Here is a 22391-nt window from a genome sequence, read left to right on the forward strand (position 1 = left end):
CAAAGGCAGTAGTTATGGCGGTATAGGCAAATTGGCCCTGTAATTAGACACCGGCAGAGGAGCAAGGCAGCAGTAGTTATGGCGGTAGAGGCAAATTAGCCCTGTAATTAGACACCGGCAGAGTAGCAAGGTAGCAATAGTTATGGCAGTACAGGCAAATTGGTCCAGTAATTAGACACCGGCAGTAAACAGGCATAGGACCAAGGCAGCAGTAGTCATGGTGGTACAGGCAATGCCAAGCGTCCGCACAGCAAGTCGGCGTGAGGTAAATGACGCAATTTCACGAATGCAAGATGGTTAACACCTCTTGCCATGTTAACCCTCAACACACCACACCGCCTCAACACACACTCCTCTCACCTTTCACCTCCACTCATGTCCACTCACTCTTTTACTCCACATATGTTCCTTTCTCTCACTCCGTTTCTCATACTCACACCGTCATCGTCGCTGCCCCGACATCTTCCTCCACCGCCGCGATCCAGGATCCAGACGTTCTCCAGGCCGCCGACATGTTCTTGCGGGACGCCATCTTGGATTTCGTGAAATCCTGCGATATTTAAGATGGCGTCGCCGCAACAACATGTCGCTGGCATGGACGACATCAGGATCCAAAAAGATGGCGTCGGCGAAATCTCGCGAGATTACGCCGACGCCATTTTGGATCCCGATGTCGCCCACGCCAGCGACATGTTCTTGCGGGACGCCATCTTGGATTTCGTGAAGTCCCGCGATATTCAAGATGGCGTCGCCGCAACAACATGTCGCTGGCATGGGCGACATCGGGATCCAAAATGGCGTCGGCGTAATCTCGCGAGATTTCACCGACGCCATCTTTTTGGATCCCGATGTCGTCCACGCCAGCGACATGTTGTTGCGGCGACGCCATCTTAAATATCACGGGATTTCACGAAATCCAAGATGGCGTCCCGCAAGAACATGTCGGCGGCCTGGAGAACGTCTGGATCCTGGATCGCGGCGGCGGAGGAAGATGTCGGGGCAGCGACGATGACGGTGTGAGTATGAGAAACGGAGTGAGAGAAAGGAACGTATGTGGAGTGAAAGAGTGAGTGGACATGAGTGGAGGTGAAAGGTGAGAGGAGTGTGTGTTGAGGCGGTGTGGTGTGTTGAGGGTTAACGTGCGCGTGTGTGTGGTGACGTCACCGGTTACAACTGGACGAAAATTGTTACAACCGGAAGCTGCTTAGGGCATTTATTATTATAGATGGCATGAGTACATGAGCTAGTTGCCAACCCAGTTTGTTGGTTTCCAGGCTCTCATCCTCATGTCCCCGCATAACCACCATATGTCACTTCTTGCTGCAGTCTGATTATCAAACCACTTAGCTTTGTAATCACTTGTATCTGTGTCTATGGGAATGGTGATTCCACAAAACTCTGAGGTTAGATTTCCTACCAACCTTCCCGTCCCCATCCCTTTCCTAAGGAAACAAGTGTAGTTACCTGGGTATAGGAAGATCCTAGGAGGCACTTGGTCTGTTTTTACTATCAGATGCAGAGCTGAGAGAGCGTGACACAATGTATTATCAGTAGGGTCATATGAGGCATTATACAGGGCTATCATACATTGCAGACTTGTTTGGTCTTGGTCTGGGATTCTGAGGGGATTTGTCCCTAAAATGGGTCTGGCTGTTGCACATGCAATGCAATTAGATTTATTATTGTGCTCTGCTGTGTACTTCATCCACGTAAGCCATTCATTCCTTTCTGTATAACCTGTTTCTATGGCTAACTTCTCCTCATAACTCAGATCCCCAAATACTTCAGGTATTTGATTTTTCTACTGCTGGCTCTAGTGGGCTCTCTTCCTTATTTCCATTATCCAGTGGAGGAGAAGCCTTTAAGCAAAATTCTCCTTGCAGTACAGTGTCACTTGGGCAATACAATCCTAGTACATAGAGACATTCATCCGCAACAGAGGGTTCATCTATGGTTATGACAATGGGGTGTGTTAGAAGGGTCTCTGAATACCCTATTAGTAGGCCCTTCCCCTTGAACACCTTCATCATCCACACGTAGCCAATAATCCCAGCTCCACACTCCCCAGGTCCATAACATTTCACCCTCGTACATTCACTGCTTGTTCTTTGTCTCTTTCTGCTCCGTCGCCGTCAAAACACACTGTGAGCACCTTATAAAACTTAGTATTGTAATATTTAGGGCACTTGGAACAGGTGTTTAAGGTGTTTTATTATTTTTGTCAGCAAACATAACAGGTACATTTTAACAATCCAGGTACATAACATGACAGGAACATTTTACTAGCTTAAACCTTTTCAACTTGCCATGCCACACATCCTATATCCAAAACCATGTAGGCAGCAAATGTATCCTTCATTTGGGCAACTTCCCTTGCTGTCCTCAGAGGGTAATGTTGGTACTCTGGCAATGGGGTAGAAACAGGTTCATCAAGTTCTACATTGGGTCGTTCTTTAGCCATGATGTAGTTGTGCCGAACCACACACGCTTTCACAACTTCATCGACAGTCTCAATTTTTAGATTAATGGCTGTTCCCAAAATCCACCATTTAGATACCAGCAAACCAAAGGCACACTCCACAGTTCTTCGTGCCCTTGTGAGTCGGTAGTTAAAAATTCTTTTTGTGTGGTTCAAGTCCCTACTGGAGAATGGTTTAAGGAGGTTTCCACACATCTGAAAGGCCTCATCCCCCAACCACAACAAAAGGGATTGGAGGTCCTTGAGTATTGGGAAGAGGTTGTGGCAGTGGGAAATTGAAATTATTCCAATATAAGCTTTGGCCCATGTCCGAGTTTTTGAATGTCTGGGAGTCATTACCTCTTCCAAAAGATCCAATGTCCATGGCAACAAAAATACAGTCCGCAACTGCAATCGCCATGAGTTCTATAGAAAAATATTTTTTATAATTATAATACTCGGATCCAGTTCCAGCCAGTTTGGTAATTCGAATATGTTTTCTATCCACAGCTCCCAGTTTGGGAAATTACAAATTTCACAGATTTTTTGGGCATTTTCCTGCCAGATTTCAGGGGTGGGCAGGGGGATAAATTTATCACGTAGATCGTCCCACAAAGCCCGGCAGGTCTCTGCAACAATCCCAGAAAGGGTGGAAGTGCCAATCCAGAATTGGAAATGGAGAGATGATAAGCTCTCTCCGGTAGCCAGGAATCTGCCGAAAAAAGAAAGGAAAAAAAAATTAACTACATGCCTTTTAGAACAACAATAGTTGTGACAGCTCTTTTGCAGAACAGAAAAAGGAAAAAAAATAAGGACATGGCAGAACAATTATATTTATGAAAGGCGTTTCATTTTAAAAATTACGTACCTTCGGGTCACCAGCAGCAACCCTCAGCAGGAATTGCTCTACTTAGCTGTGTCCAGCCTGCTAATGGCTCCTTGTACATGTAGCAGCAAATCACTGAAGCTCTGTTGAGACATCCTCGTGTACTCAAAATATTTATCTGGGTTTTCATGGAGCTCACTGTATAAGGAGTGGTAGGCTCCACTGCTCTCTCGGAGTTCAACAATGGGGTGTTGCCAAAAGCGACGACAATGTCTTATCCATCTTTCTCTTTTACTTTCTTGTTCACAAGCAAATGCAAAGGCAAGAAACAAGTTCACATCCAACTCTAGATTACGATAGAAACTCTCCATGCGAAGATCCTTCTTGAAGCTGGATACAGCAGCAAAGATAAGGATTTCATCTGTACAAGGGTCTATATACACAATTACCAAGAGACACACCCATTGGGTGTGGTTTGTGTCAAGGAAATTCTCCTGGAAAAGCATTTTCCTATCAAATTCATGCGCATAAAAAGTGCAAACGCATGTAAAAATGTATGCAAATGCTGCTTTTTTTGCCGTCATGCGTAAGCTGGTGCGGATAAAAAACGCTGCGCTATCATGCGTTTGCATGCGTTTTTGCATGTGTTTGTGGTTGTGAATGATACGCTGCGCACATAAACGCAAATGTGAACCTAGCTTTAAACTCTCATATTTAAGTCACATGCAGTCCATTTCCTTGTGATGCTCTTTGAGATGGTTCTACTCCTTCATTGGAGTCAAGCTGTGTTTAATTAAACTGATAGGATTTGATTTGGAAAGGCACACACCTGTCTATATAAGACCTCACAGCTCACAGTGCATGTCAGACCAAACGAGAATCATGAGGTCAAAGGAACTGGCCCAGGAGCTCAGAGACAGAATTGTGGCAAGGTTACTAAAGAATTTCTGCAGTACTCAAGGTTCCTAAGAGCACAGTGGCCTCCATAATCCTTAAATAGAAGAAGTTTGGGACCAACAGAAGTCTTCCTAGACCTGGCCATCCAACCAAACTGAGCAATCATGGGAGAAGAGCCTTGGTGAGAGAGGTAAAGAAGAACCCCAAGATCACTGTGGCAGAGCTCCAAAGATGCAGTAGGGAGATGGGAGAAAGTTCCACAAAGTCAACTATTACTGCAACCCTCCACCAGTCAGCCTTTATGTCAGAGTGGCCCAACAGAAGCCTCTCCTCAGTGCAAGACATATGAAAGCACGCATAGAGTTTGCTAAAAACCACATGAAGGACTTCCAGACTATGAGAAATAAGATTCTCTGGTCTGATGAGGCGAATATAGATCTTTTTAGTGATAATTCTAACTGGTATGTGTGGAGAAAACAAGGCACTACTCATCACCTGCCCAATACAATACCAACAGTGGAAAATGGTAGTGGCAGCATCATGTTATGGGGGTGTTTTTTTCAGCTACAGGGACAGGATGACTGGTTGCCATTGAAGGAAACATGAATGTGGCCAAGCACAGAGATATCCTGAATGAAAACCTCTTCCAGAGTGCTTTGGACCTCAGACTTGGCCCAAGGTTCACCTTTCAACAATACAATGACCCTAAGCACACAGCTAAAATATCAAAGGAGTGGCTTTGGAACAACTCTGTGACCATTCTTGACAGGCCTAGCCAGAGCCCTGACCTAAACCCAATTGAGCATCTCTGGAGAGACCTATAAATGGCTGTCCACCAATGTTCACATCCAACCTGACATAACTGGACAGGATCTGCAAGGAAAAATGGCAGATGATACCCAAATCCAGGTGTTAAAAACTTGTTGGTTCATTCCCAAGAAGACTCATGGCTGTACTAGCTCAAAAGAGTGCTTCTACTCAATACTGAGCAAAGGGTCTGAATACTTATGACCATGTGATATTTCAGTTTTTCTTTTTAATAAATTTGCAATAATTTCTACCTTTTTCAGTCAAGATGGGATGCATAGTGTACATTAATGAGAACAATAAATAAACTTTTTTGAATTTACCAAATGGCTGTAATGAAACAAAAAGTGAAAAAATTTAAAGGGGTCTGAATATTTTCTGTACCCATTGTAGTATACATTGGAGTGTTTTTTGATTCTTCAGAAAAGTACCAATATTATGGCTGCCATGGTAATCCATCAGTCCTCTACGATAATGCTATATAAAAGCACTTATAACTAACTGTCAGGCACATTTAAATAGTTAAATATGAATGATCACTACTGTAATGGGTAAGTTCTGGCTATGTATTACAGCTGCCATCTGCCCTGTATGAAACTGACAGAACTACTGCTATCCTTCCATAAATACAGAATTTTACTGGCACATTCATGAATGTCAGGGTCATCAAATGGGTTAAATTTTTTGCTGTAGCAATGGTTCCCATCAGTTCAGGGTCCTGGTTGGGAACGCAGTCTCAGTTACCTGCGGTAACCTCAATGACATCACCGCTAGTCATTGAGGCTGCGTTCGCCGCAGCTCATTCATCAGTGGTTCTCAGCCAAGACGGTCACATCTTGGCACCGTCAAGGTTTAAAATTTTATCCCCAGACATAGATTATGGTCTGGGACAGAACAATGGACAAATGAGGGATATTGTTGTTTTTTTTCTTTGTTTGTTTTAGTACAAGAGATGAGGGATTCAGTGGAATGGGTGGTGACATGAGTGTGATTTAATCTAATATATAAAGCTCAGTGTGTGTGTATGTATGTTTGTATGTATGTGTGTATGTCCGGGATTGGCATTTGCACCGACGCAGCTACAGCCACAAAATTTTGCACAGTCACACGTCTGGACCCCGAGAGCATCATAGGCTATGTTGTGAAGCGAAATTTTAACCCCGCGCGTTCCAATTCACCAAACAATTTTGCCCCTATGTACATAATGGGGAAAAAGTGTATGTATGTATGTGTGCATGTCTGGGATTGGCATCTGCACCATCGCAGCTACAGCCACAAAATTTTGCACAGTCACACGCCTGGACCCCACGAGCGTCATAGGCTATGTTGTGAGGTGAAATTTTAACCCCGCGCATTCCAATTCACCAAACAATTTTGCCTATTATTCTTATCATTTCTATGGTGTTATCATCCTTCTGTAAAGCTGGAAATAACACAATTTATTACCGTGCCAACACAGACCACCCTGTGACACAGACTGCAGGGGGAGCCCAATATCACAAAGGATAGGATTAGACACACAGCTCAGAAGTCAATATCACAAAGGATAGGATTAGATACACGGCTTAGCAGTCAGTATCACACAGGAGAGGATTAGATACGCGGATGAGCAGTCAGTAACACACATGATAGGATTAGGTACACGGCTCAGCAGTCAGCAACACACAGCATAGGGTTAGATACACGGCTCAGCAGATGGTATCACACAGGATAGGATTAGATACACGGCTCAGCAGTCAGTATCACACAGCATAGGATTAGATACACAGCTCAGCAGTCAAGAATCACACAGGAGAGGATTAGACACATGGCTCAGAAGTCAGTATCACACAGGATAGGATTAGGTACACAGGTCAGCACACAGTATCACACAGAATAGTATTAGATACACGGCTCAGCAGACAGTATCACACAGAATAGGATTAGATACACGGCTCAGCAGTCAGTATCACACAGGATATGATTAGTTACATGGCTCAGCAGACAGTACCACACAGGATTAGATACACGGCTCAGCAGACAGTATCACTCAGGATAGGATTAGATACACAACTCAGTACACAGTATCACACAGAATAGTATTAGATACATGGCTCAGCAGACAGTATCACACAGGATAGGATTAGATACATGGCTCAGCAGGCAGTATCACACAGGATAGGATTAGATACACGCTGAGCAGTCAGTAACACACAATAGGATTAGATACACAGCTCAGCAGAAAGTATCACACAGGAGAGAATTAGGTACACAGCTCAGCAGACATTATCACACAGGATAGGGTTAGATACATAGATACACATGTTGTTTATCAAAAGGCTCTTGAATGAGTTGAAAATAAAATATTATCAATACTTGGGTAATCGTTTAGTTAATTTGTGTTGCAAATCTTTAGTGTTGAATATATGATGTGAAATGTTTTATGTGCAATGTAATCATTATAATTTGTTATAACTAACCACGGATGGTTACTATGCCCAGGCAACACCGGACTCGTCCACTAGTTTAGAATAATTAAAGAAGTCTCTGCCATTCATTTAATTTAAAGACTTTATTCTTGCTGTGTGTTTATTTACAATACAACTATAGGATTAGTAATGGATAGGTGTCTTATAGACGCTTCAACATTAGTAACTCGTGGGCTTGATGTCATCTGACAATACAAAGGTGACATCAACCTTACAAATATAAACCCCACTTGCCACCGCTACAGGGAAAGTGGGAAGAGCCGGACAAAGAGCCAGAATTATCTTATCTAATGGATGCACCTTTTCTAGGCAGGCTTCATACTGTTATTTTTAGGTTGGGTGGCAAATATCCATGGTCCTTTATATGCCTGGGAATACCAACCTCCAGCTGTCTGCTTTAGCTTGGCTGGATGCCAAAAATTGTAGGGGGACACCATGCTGTTTTTTAAAATTATTTATTAAATAATAAAAAAAAATGGGGGGGGGGGATCCTTTTATTCTTGATAATCAGTCTTGCTAATGCTGACAGCTGATGGTTGCAGCCTGCAGCTCTCAGTTTCGCCTGACTGATTATCAAAAATACAGGGGAATCCATGCCAGTTTGTGTTTTTTTTTAATTTTAGTGCATTTGCCGGCTGATGAAAACTCCCATTAGCCGCCTGATCTCTCTGCTATTGGTGGCAGCTGGCATAGGCTGACTGGAGTAGTAGTCCCATCAGCCAACACCAGTGACCAGAGGTAAACTTTTTACCTCTGTTCACAGCTGCGGGCTCATGTGGTCATTTGAACCACAGATCTCTGACTGATGGTATTAATCATACTGCCGATCAGAGACAAAAGTGCGTCTCGCGCTGTCAAGCAGATGACAGCGCGTTAAACACCCAGGGTTCTGGGGGCCGAACCCCAGCAGAAACACAGACTTCATGGAGAAGTCTTGTGAGGAAATTTAGCACTTTACTTTCATAAGCATAGATTGATCAGTATATGGCAGCAAAGTTCAATGCACATTTATGTATTGTACATCTCCTAACTCTCACAGCCAAAGTAATTCTAGCACATTGAAACAAATCTACTGCTTCATGACAACTGTTTCATTCAGCACCAGTAGTCTGGTACTGGGCTACCACAAGTAGAATACAGAAACATCAAGTGTGCATTGCTTCACAATACAATTATTTCACCATGGCATACTAAGCAAAAGAGGCAACAGAGATATCACAGATAACAAGTTATTCACAGTGCTGTGTTCCAGTTGTGATAAACTAGCCATATGGCAACCTGACCAGAGTTCGGCAAAACAGCTGCTGCTTTTTGGAAAATTTCATAAAAATCCCCTTAAAGCCTAAATATAATAAATAACAGCACTTTAATTAAATGAAAATTAATAATATTTGGTGGTGTTCTGATAAGGGAATACATTATTTTACACATTTGCAACATCTAACTTTGAGGTCTTCTTTTAGACTATTGGGGCATACTCCATATCTAAGACAACACTTCTTGGACTAACAAATATTCTGGCTCAAGCAATGCAGTCTATGAACATCAGAGTGAATGGACTTGCTCTGGGATTAATCAACACGAGATTCAGCAAAGCGGTTAGTGGGTATTTTCTTGAATTATTCTTTCAATGGCCAACATTAATGCTGTGGATCCAATATGTTTTTAGCAATGACATTTTAGTGATATTATTGAATTACATTATGTGTGTTCCATTTACACAGACAGTATCCTAAATTATTATGATTTATTTTTCCCAGATCCTGAAAACTCCAGAGCTGGCATCTATATGGAATCTCATAGGTGTTTACAGGTAAAATATTTTGTTTTCTTTTGTAACAGATGTAACAAAATCTAGGTGAATTAGTTATTAAACTACTGCTAAAAGAATTAAGATAATATAATTACAGTGCATCTTATCTAGTAACATAACATAGTAACATATTTAGCAAGGCTGAAAAAAAGACATCTGTCCATCCAGTTCAGCCTATATTCCGTCAGAATAAATCCCCAGATCTATGTCCTTCTAAAGAACCTAATAACTGTAAAGATACAATATTGTTACACTCCAGGAAGATATCCAGGTCTGTCTTGAACCCCACGACTGAGTTCGTCATCACCACCTCCTCAGTCAAGGAATTCGTCATTCTCACTGTCCTAACAGTAAAGAATCCTCTTCTATGTTGGTGGAAAAACCTTATCTCCTCCAGATGCAAAGAATGCCCCTTTGTGACGTCACCTTCCTTGGTATAAACAAATCCTCGGAGAGATATTTGTATTGTTCCCTTATATATTTATACATGGCTATTAGATTGCTCCTCAGTCATCTTTTTTCTAGACTAAATAATCCAAATTTTGCTAATCTCTATGGGTATTGTAGTTCTCCCTTCCCGCTTATTAATTTTGTTGCCCTCCTTTGTACTCACTCTAGTTCTATTATATCCTTCCTAAGCACCGGTACCCAAAACTGTACACAGTACTCCATGTGCAGTCTAACCAGGAATTTGTACAGAGGCAGTATAATGCTCTCATCATGTGTATCCAGACCTCTTTTAATGCACCCCATGATCCTGTTTGCCTTGGCAGCCACTGCCTGGCACTGGCTGCTACAGGTAAGTTTGTCCCCAAGGATCCCCAAATCCTTCTCCATGTCAGATTTACCCAATAGTTTCCTTTCAGTGTGTAATGGTGATATTGATAACTTCTTCCCATGTGTATAACCTTACATTTATCATTGTTTAACCGCATCTGCCACCTTTCTGCCCAAGCTTCCAACTTGTCCAGATCCATCTATAGCAGAATACTATCTTCTCTTGTATTGACTGCTTTACATAGTTTTGTATCATCTGCAAATATCGATACTTTACTGTAAACCTTCCACCAGATCATGAATAAATATGTTTAAGAGAATAGGTCCCCAACGCCGACCCCTGCGTTTCCCCATTGGTCACAGCGACCCAGTTAGAGAATATATCATTTATAACCACCCTCTGCTTTCTATCACTAAGCCAGTTACTTACCCATTTACCCACACACTCTCGGACTCTACTCTATTCTACCACTGGCATCCATATCCTCACTTCATGACACAGACAGTGCTACTGCTTTCTACAATGCCACTCTCACATCAGCTATTGACACGGTCACCCCTCTCGTTCATGGCAGAATGCGACGTACCAACAGACAACCCTGGCACAATAACACCACTAAAGAGCTTCGGCAAGTGTCCAGGATTGCAGAGCGGCGTTGGAAGAAAACAAATTCGCAAGACGACTTCACTGCATTCAAACAAGCAACACTCGCTTTCAAATCTGCCCTCACCTCTGCTAAACAGGCCTACTTCACAACCCTCGTATCTTCCCTATCTTACAACCCAAAACAGTTATTCAAAACTTTTAACTTCCTCCTCTGCCCACCATTGCCCCCTCCAACCTCCCTCATCTCTGCTGAAAACTTTGCCACACACTTCAAAAATGAGATCAGCCAAACAAGGCAAGTCTTCATTGTTCAACCACCACAGCCCCTTTGTATACCAGACCAATGCCCAAACCCCATAACCTCCCTCTCCAGCATCACTGAGGGGGAACTTAATTGTCTCTTCTCCAAATCGCACCTCACCACCTGTGCACTAGACCCCATCCCATCGCACCTCCTCCCCAATCTCACCACCACTCTTATCCCATCCCTAGCCCACCTCTTCAAGCTATCACTAACTTCTGGTACCTTCCCTTCTGCTTTCAAACATGCCACAAACACGCCTATCCTTTAAAAGCCAACCCTCGACCGAACCGCTATGTCCAGCTATCGCCCAATATTGCTGCTCCAATTCGCTTCCAAACTCCTGGAGCTGCATGTCCATGCTGAAGTTTCCTCCCACCTCTCATCCAACTTGCTCATTGACAGTCTGCAATCTGGTTTCCACCCCCATCACTCCACTGACACAGCCCTGACCAAAATTACTGACGACCTACTTACAGTCAAATCAAACGGACAATACTCTATACTCCTGCTTCTAGACCTGTCATCTGCATTCGACACAGTTGACCACTGCCTCCTGCTACAGATCTTCTCCTCCTTTTGCATCAAAGACCTCCCCTATCCGGGATCTCCTCAAACTTTTCCAACCGCACATTCAGCATCTCCCACTCCCACACTACCTCCTCATCCCACCATCTCTCTGTTGGAGTCCCCCAAGGCTCTGTTCTAGGGCCCCTACTTTTCTCAATTTATACCCTTGGCCTGGGTTAACTCATAAAGTCCCATGGACTCCAGTACCACCGTTATGCTGATGACACTCAGATTTACCTCTCTGGCTCAGACGTCACCTCTCTGCTGTCCAGAATTCCAGAGTGTCTATCAGCCATATCCTCCTTCTTCTCCTCAAGCTCAATGTGGACAAATCTGAACTCATCATCTTTCCTCCATCTCTCAGATCTTCCTTACCAGACCTATCTATCACAATTAATGGCATCACACTTTCCCCAGTACCGGAAGTCCGCTGCCTCGGAGTAACCCTTGACTCTGCCCTGTCCTTCAAATCGCACATTCAAGCTCTTCCTACCTCCAGTCACCTCCAGCTCAAAAATATTTCCAGAATCTGCACTTTCCTCAATCCTCAATCTACTAAAATGCTTGTGCATGCCCACATCATCTCCCACCTCGACTACTGCAATATCCTTTTCTGTGGTCTCCCTGCTAACACCTTCACACCTCTCCAGTCCATCATTAACTTTTCTGCCCGACTAATTCATCTTTCTCCTCTCTACTCCTCCGCTTCTCCCCTCTGCAAATCTCTTCACTAGCTCCCATTCCCTCAACGTATCCTGTTCAAATTACTAATACTGACCTACAAGGCCATCTATAACCTGTCTCCCCCATATGTCTCTGAACTAATCTCTCGATACCTTACCTCACTTAATCTCCGGTCATCCCAAGACCTCCTTCTCTCCTCCACACTTATTTGCTCCTCACCCAACCGCCTCCAAGACTTCTCCCAAATAGCCCCCATCCTCTGGAATTCTTTGCCCCAACATGTCCAACTATCAACCACATTCATATCCTTCAGACGGACCATGAAAACCCACCTCTTCAAGAAAGCCTACAGCCTGTAATGACCCCCGCTACCTCCTCACCACTACCGGAGATATCGCCTCAACCAACACCAAAACTGCTGCAAACCACCAACCTACTGTCTCCTTCCCCACTATCCTGTAGCATGTAAGGCCGAAAGGGCAGGATCATCAGGATCATCAGTCTGTCATTGTAAGTTTGTTTACTGTAAGTTGTTGTGAGCTCATTTTCGGGTTTGCCTCTGGCTTCTGGTGAGGGTTATGGAGCTGGCTGTGCTGACAGAGGAGTAGTGAGTTCTCTGTCTGGACTCCCTCTGTTGGTGAAGGGAGGTAAAGAAGCTGATCTAAATGGCAGGGACCGGCCACCTGAGGAAGAGGACTGTGATTGGATGTCAGGAGTTTCTGATTGGATTTAAGGCAGCCGACTCCCTAGTTTCTTGCTGGTGATTTCTCCTGACTGTGGCTTCTGGTTTCCAGTTTGGTTCCTGCCTTCTTAAAGCTAAGTTTTCTCTGCTATTGTTCATATGAGTTTTTGTCTGGTTTACTTAGTTTTTGTGTTCAGCCAGCCCTGGCTGGGACTGGGCTGAATCCCAATTTTGTCTCTGATCAGTTGATCTCTTTTGCTCTGCCTTCAGAATATACCTGAGTGCTGATATAGGGAATTGAAGTCTAGCGACTTCAGGGCCTTTTTTTTATCAGACGTGTTGGACATTTTTTGGCAGGGTTTTTTGCGTGATTGCAGACAGCAGCTTTTCTTTCCTGTCCTTTCTAGTTAGTGAGGGCCCCATCATTTGCTCAGCCTATCTTTCTATCTGTGTTTGTGTTTTCATCTTGTTTCACCAATAATACATGTTGGGGGCTGTCTATTGCTTTGGGGTCTGCTCTGGGGCAGTTTAGATTTTCCCTTTCTTTCTTTAGGCTTATTTAGTTCTCCGGCCGTGATGAGGCATCTAGGACCACCGTAGGCACGCTCCACGGCTACTGCTAATTGTCTGGATAGGATCAGGGGTCTGCAATCCGCTAGTTACCATCCTCTCCGGTTTTCTGGGCTTAGCTTGCTTTTTGTTTTTTCCTCCTCGGTGACTCATTCATAACAGTAAGTGATATCTGTAATTTGTATGTAACCCCTTCTCATGTACAGCACCATGAAATCAATGGTACTCTATAAATAAATAATAATAATAATAATAATAATAATAATTTACACACATTGTCCCCCAGACCCAGCATTCTCATTTTGTGTACCAACCTCTTGTGTGGCACGGTGTCAAACGTTTTGTAAAAATCAAGATATACCACATCCAATGACTCACCTTGTGTCATGATCCAGGTTGGATTATGACAGATTAATGCACTAGTAACCTTTTTTTCCTTCAAGCCTTTGGCTTTAGGGTAGTTTTGCCCCCGGTGGCCATTAGGGTCATTGTATTGTGGTGATTTCAGTTCTAGTTTTGCCCCCAGTGGCCGGTAGGGTCATTGCACTCTGGTTTCTTTAGTTTAGTGCACGTGATTATCACTAACAGGTGTGATTGCTCTGGTTTAACTATAAAGGTGTGACTTGTTTTCTCACTCACGGTTGGTGATATTTCTCATTTCCAACCAAGTCTGGTGGAGGAAGGAACTACAGAGAAGAGTTCCTTGCAGCTCAGGCAGAGTTCTGGTGTAGTAGCTTCAGGTGGAAGCTGAATTCTTGTGGTGGACTCTGTTGCTGGGAGCAAGAGCAACAGAGCAAAGCTTAGTGGTGTTATCCTGTTTGTGACTTCCCTTATGCGTGTTTCAGTGCAGTGGTGGGATTAGTTTCTGCACTGTCCATTTCACTAGAAAGGGCTAGGTGCAGGGCAAACTAGGGTTTTTAGGTTCCTGATCGGCGCCCGGTGCAGAACCGGCCTAGGGATCGTTAGGAGTGTAGAGACACTGACTCAAGGGAGTGCAGGAGGTCTCCACGTCCCCGTTCCCTATTGCAGGGCCCTCCATTGTTTCAGTTTCCCTGGTGTTTCCCTTTATTATTTAAATTCGCCCTGCTGGAGGTGGTGTATCCAGTTATGCATGTAATACTGAAATTCGCCTGCTGGAGGCGGTGTATCCGGCTGCACGTTATATTATTTAAATTCGCCCGCTGGAGGCGGTGTATCCAGGGTCACGTGTGCCATAGAAATTTGCACTGCTGGAGGCGGTGTGTCCAATCACACGTTGACCGTCACATTATCACCAACCATAACATTTTTCTCTGGTGGGCCATGGGCCAAGTGCAGACCAGTGAGCAGTTGTTGCTGGCCCTCACTGATATTAGTGAGGAGCTGCATGATGCAGTTCAGCAGCACCTGCAGCTGAATTATGGGTCTGAGGCCTACCCTCTGCCTCAACTAGAGGGTCCATATATGGCTTTGGCAAGGATGTGCCATGGAGTCCCTGCTGGGGAGCAGGACTTGCTTATACAGGTGGACGTACCCAGGCAGGTGGGTGGAGTTGGTGTCCCCATGGTGCTGCCTGGTGTTCCCCAAGGTGAAGGGGTATGTCCCTGTAGTGAGCGGACTAATGATTTAGTCCTTGGCACTCACGCCGAAACTTCGGTTATATCAGAGAAGCCATGCTCCCCTGGTCGCTTGGAGGGAGGCGACCAGGGAGTGTATATTTCCTTCATTTTGCCCTCCCAAGTTACTATGTCAGCAGAGGTGTTGGCTGGTGGCGTATCGGAGGTGATAGATTGGCGATCGAGGAAAGTAGTCAGCTGGGGGCAGTCGTGTAAGGGCTGCTGCCTAGGGACTACTGTCTCTGCCATCTCTCTTCAACCGACCACTTTCTCTCCAGTGATAGCAGCAGATGTGCTGCAGGAGAGTATGGGCAAGTCTCAACCCTCGCCATTAGCCAACCCTGAGAGGTGCAAACCTCGTAGTGGAAGGGGTTGAGGGGTGGTGTACCCCGTGGTGAATTGCGGGGGTGTGAGTGTGGTGACACAGGGGGACGCCTCTGTTGTCAGTTCCAGAATGAGTTCACGGAATTTTGACAAACGAATGTGTGGCAATAAACGTTCAGGTCTGGACCTGTGTATGAACGAGCATGTATGGGTGGCCACCAAAAACATCCAGTGGAAGTGTGTTGCGGGGGTCTGGAATTCTCTGGTGATCGGGCCCTGTCTGGTGTCGGCTGTCCAGGGCCCGGAGACTTACCAGCTGGAGTTACCCACATACTTGCCCATACGCCTCTCATTCCCCAGATTGGCGCTTCGGAGATGTGTGGTGCCTCCAGAACATACATTGCCGACACCAGCAGTGCTTGTTTGCCATAAACCTGAAGTTCAGGTAGTTGCTGGGGTGAACTCTGGACTTGGGTGTCCCTGCTGTAGGTGGTTCCCTGATGAGGAGCGGTCTTGAGGGTCCAGAGGCCCCTTATTGAGGGAGGGTACTGTCATGATCCAGGTTGGATTATGACAGATTAATGCACTAGTAACCTTTTTTCTTTCAAGCCTTTGGCTTTAAGGTAGTTTTGCCCCCGGTGGCCATTAGGGTCATTGCACTGTGGTGATTTCAGTTCTATTTTTGCCCCCAGTGGCCGGTAGGGTCATTGCACTCTGGTTTCTTTAGTTTAGTGCACGTGATTATCACTGACAGGTGTGATTGCTCTGGTTTAACTATAAAGGTGTGTCTTGTTCTCTCACTCAAGGTTGGTGATATTTCTCATTTCCAACCAAGTCTGGTGGAGGAAGGAACTACAGAGAGGAGTTCCTTGCAGCTCAGGCAGAGCTCTGGTGTAGTAGCTTCAGGTGGAAGCTGAATTCTAGTGGTGGACTCTGTTGCTGGGAGCAAGAGCAACAGAGAAAAGCTAAGTGGTGTTATACCTGTTTGTGACTTCCCTTATGTGTGTTTCAGTGCAGTGGTGGGATTAGTTTCTGCACCGTCCATTTCACTAGAAAGGGCTAGGTGCAGGGCGAGCTAGGGTTTTTAGGTTCCTGATCGGCGCCCGGTGCAGAACCGGCCTAGGGATCGTTAGGAGTGGAGAGACACTGACTCAGGGGAGTGCAGGAGGTCTCCACATCCCCGTTCCCTATCGCAGGGCTGTTGTGAGTTCATTTTCCCCTTCATTACTGAGGCCCGAGGAACTCCCTCTTCTGGTAAAGATAGGTAGTGAGCCTGATTGTCAAACACCTGAGGCTGATGATTGTGACTGGCTGAGTGGAGTTACGGACTGGATATAATGCTGCCGACGCCCTTCTGCCCTGCGGGTGATTTCTCTGTGGGATCCTTGGAGACCAGTCTGAATTCCTGCTCCTCCAAAGCTAAGTTTGCTGCTCGGCCTTTTGCTTTTGTGCTTTGACTTTGTTTTTGCTTTCTTTTTCTGGATTTCTGCCATTCCCTGCTGGGGTGTGCTGAATTCATTTAGCTCTGTCTTCTGAAAATACCTGAGTGCTGATTCAGTTTTTGAAGCCTAGCTGCTTCAGGGCCTTTTTCATATCAGCTGGTTGGCTTATGTCTTTGATAGGGTTTTGGCAGATTGCAGACAGCAGCCTTCCTTTCCTTTCCTATCTAGGTAGTTTTGGGGCCCCGTCTTTGCTCAGTCTATCTTTCTGTCTGTGTTAGTATTTTCATCTTGCTTCACCGTCATTATATGTTGGGGGCTGCCTATTGCTTTGGGGTCTGCTCTGGGGCAGTTTAGATTTCCCCTTTCTTTCTTTAGGCCTATGTATTTCTCTGGCTGTGATTGAGGGGTCTAGGGCATCGTAGGAACCCCCCACGGCTACTTCTAGTTGTGTTGATAGGTTCAGGGGTCTGCAATCTGATAGTTGCCAAATTCTCTGGTTTTCTGGACTTAGCTTGTATTTCTGCTTTTGCCTCCTACGGTGACTCATTCATAACACAGGGCCCTCCATTGTATCAGTTTCCCTGGTGTTTCCCTTTATTATTTAAATTTGCCCTGCTAGAGGCGGTGTATCCAGTTATACATGTAATACGGAAATTCGCCTGCTGAAGGCGGTGTATCCGGCTGCACGTTATATTATTTAAATTTGCCCTGCTGGAGGCGGTGTATCCAGGGTCACGTGTGCCATAGAAATTTACCCTGCTGGAGGCAGTGTGTCCAGTCACACTTTGACCATCACACCTTGGTCCAGTCTATAGCTTACCTCTTCTTAAAAAGTTATTAGATTGGTTTGACAGGAGCGATTCCTCATAAACCCATGCTGATATGGAGTTAACCCCTTCTCGACCCATGACGCCTACGTAGGCATCATGAAAAGTCGTGCCCAAACGACCTATGACGCCTACGTAGGCGTCATGCTATAAATAGCCCCCCTGCGGGTCGGGTGATCGGGGTCACTGAAAGGTCACCCGACCCGCACACAAAGGACCCTTCAGAGTTAACACTTGGGGGTGTGGCTTAGCCCCCACGTGCCTACGATCGCTCTGATTGGCTGTTAAAAGTGAAACTGCCAATCAGAGCGATTGTAATATTTCATCAATGAAAATTGGTGAAATATTACAATCCAGCCATGGCCGATGCTGAAATAGCATCGGCCATGGCTGGACACCGAGTCCCGACCCCCCCCACACCGACTGACGGCACCGATCGGCTGCCGCCACCATCTGACGGCACCGATCGGCAGCCGCCGTCATAATCTGCCCCCCCGCCTTCCCTCCGCCCCCCCAGCCCTCCGATCACCCCTCCAATCACCCCCTCTCACCCTCCTTTGTGCCTCCGACCTCCCGCTATCCGTCCCGGTGTCCCGCTGTCCAACGTCATGGGCGCCGCCATCATGGAAGATGGCGGGCGCATGCGCAGTGCGCCGAATCAAATCTGCAACGCTGCAGATTCATTCATTTATTTTGATCACTATGATAAACTTTCATAGTGATCAAAATAAAAAAAAGCAAATCACCGCCCCCTTATCACCCCCATAAGTAGGGACAAATAATAAAATAAAAAATATATATTTTTTTTAATTTTTCCATTAAGGTTAGGTCCAGGGCTAGGGTTAGGGCTAGGGCTAGGGCTAGGGTTAGGGCTAGGGCTAGGGTTAGGGCTAGGGTTAGGGCTAAGGTTGGAATTAGGGTTAGGGTTAGAAATAGGGTTAGGGTTGGACTAAGGGTTAGGGTTGGACTTAGGGTTAGGGTTGGACTTAGGGTTAGGGTTGGACTTAGGGTTAGGGTTGGAATTAGGGTTAGGGTTGGAATTAGGGTTGGGTTGGGGTTGGGATTACGGTTAGGCTTGTGGTTAGGGTTAGAGTTGGGATTTCGTTAGGGGTGTGTTGGGATTAGGGTTGTGGTTAGGGTTATGATTAGGGATGGGATTAGGGTTAGGGGTGTGTTGGGGTTAGGGTTGGAGATAGAATTGAGGGGTTTCCACTGTTTAGGCACATCACGGGGTCTCCAAACGCGACATGGAGCCACCATTTATTCCAGCCAATTTTGCGTTCAAAATGTCAAATGGTGCTCCCTCCATTTCGAGCCCCGACGTGTGCCCAAACAGTGGTGTACCCCCACTTATGGGGTATCAGGGTACTCAAGAAAAATTGCACAACAACTTTGGGGGTCTAATTTCTCCTGTTACCCTTGGGAAATAAAAAAATGGGGGCTAAAATAATTATTTTTGTGGAAAAAAAAAGATTTTTTATTTTCACGGTTCTGCGTTATAAACTTCTGTGAAGCACTTGGGGGTTCAACGTGCTCACCACACATCTAGATAAGTTCCTTGGGGGTCTAGTTTCCAAAATGGAGTCACTTGTGGGGGGTTTCCACTGTTTAGGTACATCAGGGGCTCTGCAAATGTAACATGACGCCCACAGACCATTCCATCAAGTCGGCATTTCAAAACGTCACTACTTCCATTCCGAGCCCCAACGTGTCCCCGAACAGTGGTCCCCCCATATATGGGGTACCAACGTACTCAGGACAAACTGGACAACAACTTTTGGGGTCCAATTTATCCTGTTACCCTTGTGAAAATAAAAAATAGTGGGCTAAAAATAATTTTTTGAGGAAAAAAAAATATTTTTTTATTTTCACAGCTCTGCGTTATAAACTTCTGTGAAGCACTTGGGGGTTCAAAGTGCACACCTCACATCTAGATTAGTTCCTTGGGTGATCTAGTTTCCAAAATGGGGTCATTTATTGGGGGTTTGCACTGTTTAGGTACATCAGGGGCTCTGCAAACATAACATGACGCCCACAAACCATTCCATCAAGTCTTCATTTCAAAGCATCGCTACTTCCCTTCTGAGCCCCAACGTGTGCCCAAACAGTGGTCTCCCCCCACTTATGGGGTACCAGCGTACTCAGGACACACTGGACAACAACTTTTGGGGTCCAATTTATCCTGTTACCTTTGTGAAAATAAAAAATAGTGGACTAAAAATAATTTTTTGAGGAAAAAAAAATATTTTTTATTTTCTCGGCTCTGCGTTTTAAACTTCTGTGAAGCACTTGGGGGTTCAAAGTGCTCACCTCACATCTAGATTAGTTCCTTGGGTGATATAGTTTCCAAAATGGGGTCATTTTTCAGGGGTTTGCACTGTTTAGGTACATCAGGGGCTCTGCAAACGTAACATGACGCCCACAGACCATTCCATTAAGTCGGCATTTCAAAACGTCACTACTTCCCTTCTGAGCCCCAACGTGTGCCCAAACAGTGGTGCCCCCCACATATGGGGTACCAGCGTACTCAAGACAAGCTGGACAACAACTTTTGGGGTCCAATTTATCCTGTTACCTTTGTGAAAATAAAAAATAGCAGGCTAAAAATTTATTTTTTGAGGAAAAAAAAATATTTTTATTTTAACGGCTCTGCGTTATAAACTTCTGTGTAGCACCTGTGGTTCAAAGTGCTCACTATGCATCTAGATAAGTTCCTTAGGGGGTCTAGTTTCAAAAATGGGGTCATTTGTGGGGGAGCTCCAAAGTTTACACACACAAGGGCTCTGCAAACACGACATGGTGTCCGCTAACGGTTGGAGCTAATTTTCCATTCAAAAAGTCAAATGACGCTCTTTCCCTTCTGAGCCATGCCGTGCGCTCAAACAGTGGTTTCCCCCCACATATGGGGTACCAGTGTACTCAGGACAAACTGGACAACAACTTTTGGGGTCCAATTTACCCTGTTACCCTTGGGAAAATAAAAAATAGCGGGCTAAAAAATCATTTTTGAGGAAAAAAAATATTTTTTTATTTTCATGGCTCTGCATTTATAAACTTCTGTGAAGCACTTGAGTGCTCACTACACATCTAGATAAGCTCCTTGGGGGTTCTAGTTTCCAAAATGGGGTCACTTGTGGGGGTTTCTACTGTTTAGACACACAGGGGCTCTACAAACGCAACATGACGCCCGCAGAACATTCCATCAAAGTCTGCATTCCAAAATGGCGCTCCTTCCCTTCTGAGCTCTCCCGTGCTCCCAAACAGTGGTTCCGCCCACATATGGGGTACCATTGTACTCAGGACAAATTGCACAACAACTTTTGTGGTTCAATTTCTCCTGTTAGCCTTGTGAAAATAAAAAATAGCGGGCTAAAAAATAATTTCTGAGCAAAAAAAAATATTTTTTATTTTCACTGCTCTACGTTATAAACTTCTGTGAAGCACTTGGGGGTTCAAAGTGCTCACCACACATCTAGATAAGTTCCTTCGGGGGTCTAGTTTCCAAAATGGGATCACTTGTGGGGGAGCTCCAATGTTTAGGCACACAGGGGCTCTCCAAATGCGACATGGTGTCCGCTAAGGATTGGAGCTAATTTTCCAATCAAAAAGTCACATGGCGCTCCTTCCCTTCCGGGCCCTGCGGTGTGCCCAAACAGTGGTTTATGACCACATATGAGTTATTGATGTACTCAGGAAAAATTGCCCAACAAATTTTAGGATCCATTTTATCCTGTTGCCCATGTGAAAATGAAAAAACTGAGGCTAAATAAAATTTTTGTGAAAAAAAAGTACTTTTTTTTTTTACAGATCAATTTGTGAAGCACCTGGGGGTTCAAAGTGCATACTATGCATCTAGATAAGTTCCTTGGAGGGTCTAGTTTCCAAAATGGGGTCACTTGTGGGGGAGCTCCAATGTTTAGGCACACAGAGGTTCTCCAAACGCGACATGGAAACCGCTAAATATTCAAGCATATTTTACATTCAAAAAGTAAAATGGCGCTCCTTGCCTTCTGAGCCCTGCCGTGCGCCCAAACAGTGGTTTATGACCACATATGAGGTATCGGTGTACTCAGGAGAAATTGCCCAACAAATTTTAGGATACATTTTATCCTGTTACCCATGTGAAAATGAAAAAACTGATGCTAAAAGAAAATTTTGGTTGGAAAAATTAAAATGTCCATTTTTTCATTCCATGTTGCTTTAGTTCCTGTGAAGCACCTGAAGGGTTAATAATCTTCTTGAATGTAGTTTTGAGTAGCTTGAGGGGTTCAGTTTTTAGAATGGTGTCACTTTTGGGTATTTTCTGCCATATAGACCCCTTAAAGTGACTTCAAATGTGAGGTGGTCCCTAAAAAAAATGATTTTGTAAATTTTGTTGTAAAAATGAGAAACTGCTGGTCAACTTTTAACCCTTATAACTTCCTAACGAAAAAAAAATGTTGTTTCCAAATTTGTGCTGATGTAAAGTAGACATGTGGGAAATGTTATTTATTAACTATTTTGTGTCAAATAACTCTCTGATTTAACAGAATAAAAATTCAATATTTGAAAATTGCAAAATTTTCAAAATTTTCGCCAAATTTCCATTTTTTTCACAAATAAACGCAAAAATTATCGACCTAAATTTACCACTATCATGAAGCCCAATATGTCACGAAAAAAGAATCTCGGAATCGCTAGGATGCATTGAAGCGTTCCTGAGTTATTACCTCATAAAGGGACATTGGTCAGAATTGCAAAAAA

General features: G+C 44.6%; 1 protein-coding gene across 1 annotated transcript in view; it reads left to right on the forward strand.

Moving 5' to 3' along the window:
• LOC141096204 (dehydrogenase/reductase SDR family member 4-like) overlaps positions 1-22391 on the forward strand; it is a 180622-nt gene that overhangs the window by 114354 nt on the left and 43877 nt on the right. Inside the window, exons 7-8 of the mRNA XM_073582688.1 lie at positions 8920-9054; positions 9217-9269. Of these exons, the coding sequence (XP_073438789.1) occupies positions 8920-9054; positions 9217-9269 (188 nt within the window). The remainder of the gene's footprint in view (positions 1-8919; positions 9055-9216; positions 9270-22391) is intronic.

The sequence above is a fragment of the Dendrobates tinctorius genome, unplaced genomic scaffold (genome assembly GCF_039654945.1).
Source record: "Dendrobates tinctorius isolate UK_male_01 unplaced genomic scaffold, ASM3965494v1 ptg000073l, whole genome shotgun sequence".
NCBI classification, from domain to species: Eukaryota; Metazoa; Chordata; class Amphibia; order Anura; family Dendrobatidae; genus Dendrobates; species Dendrobates tinctorius.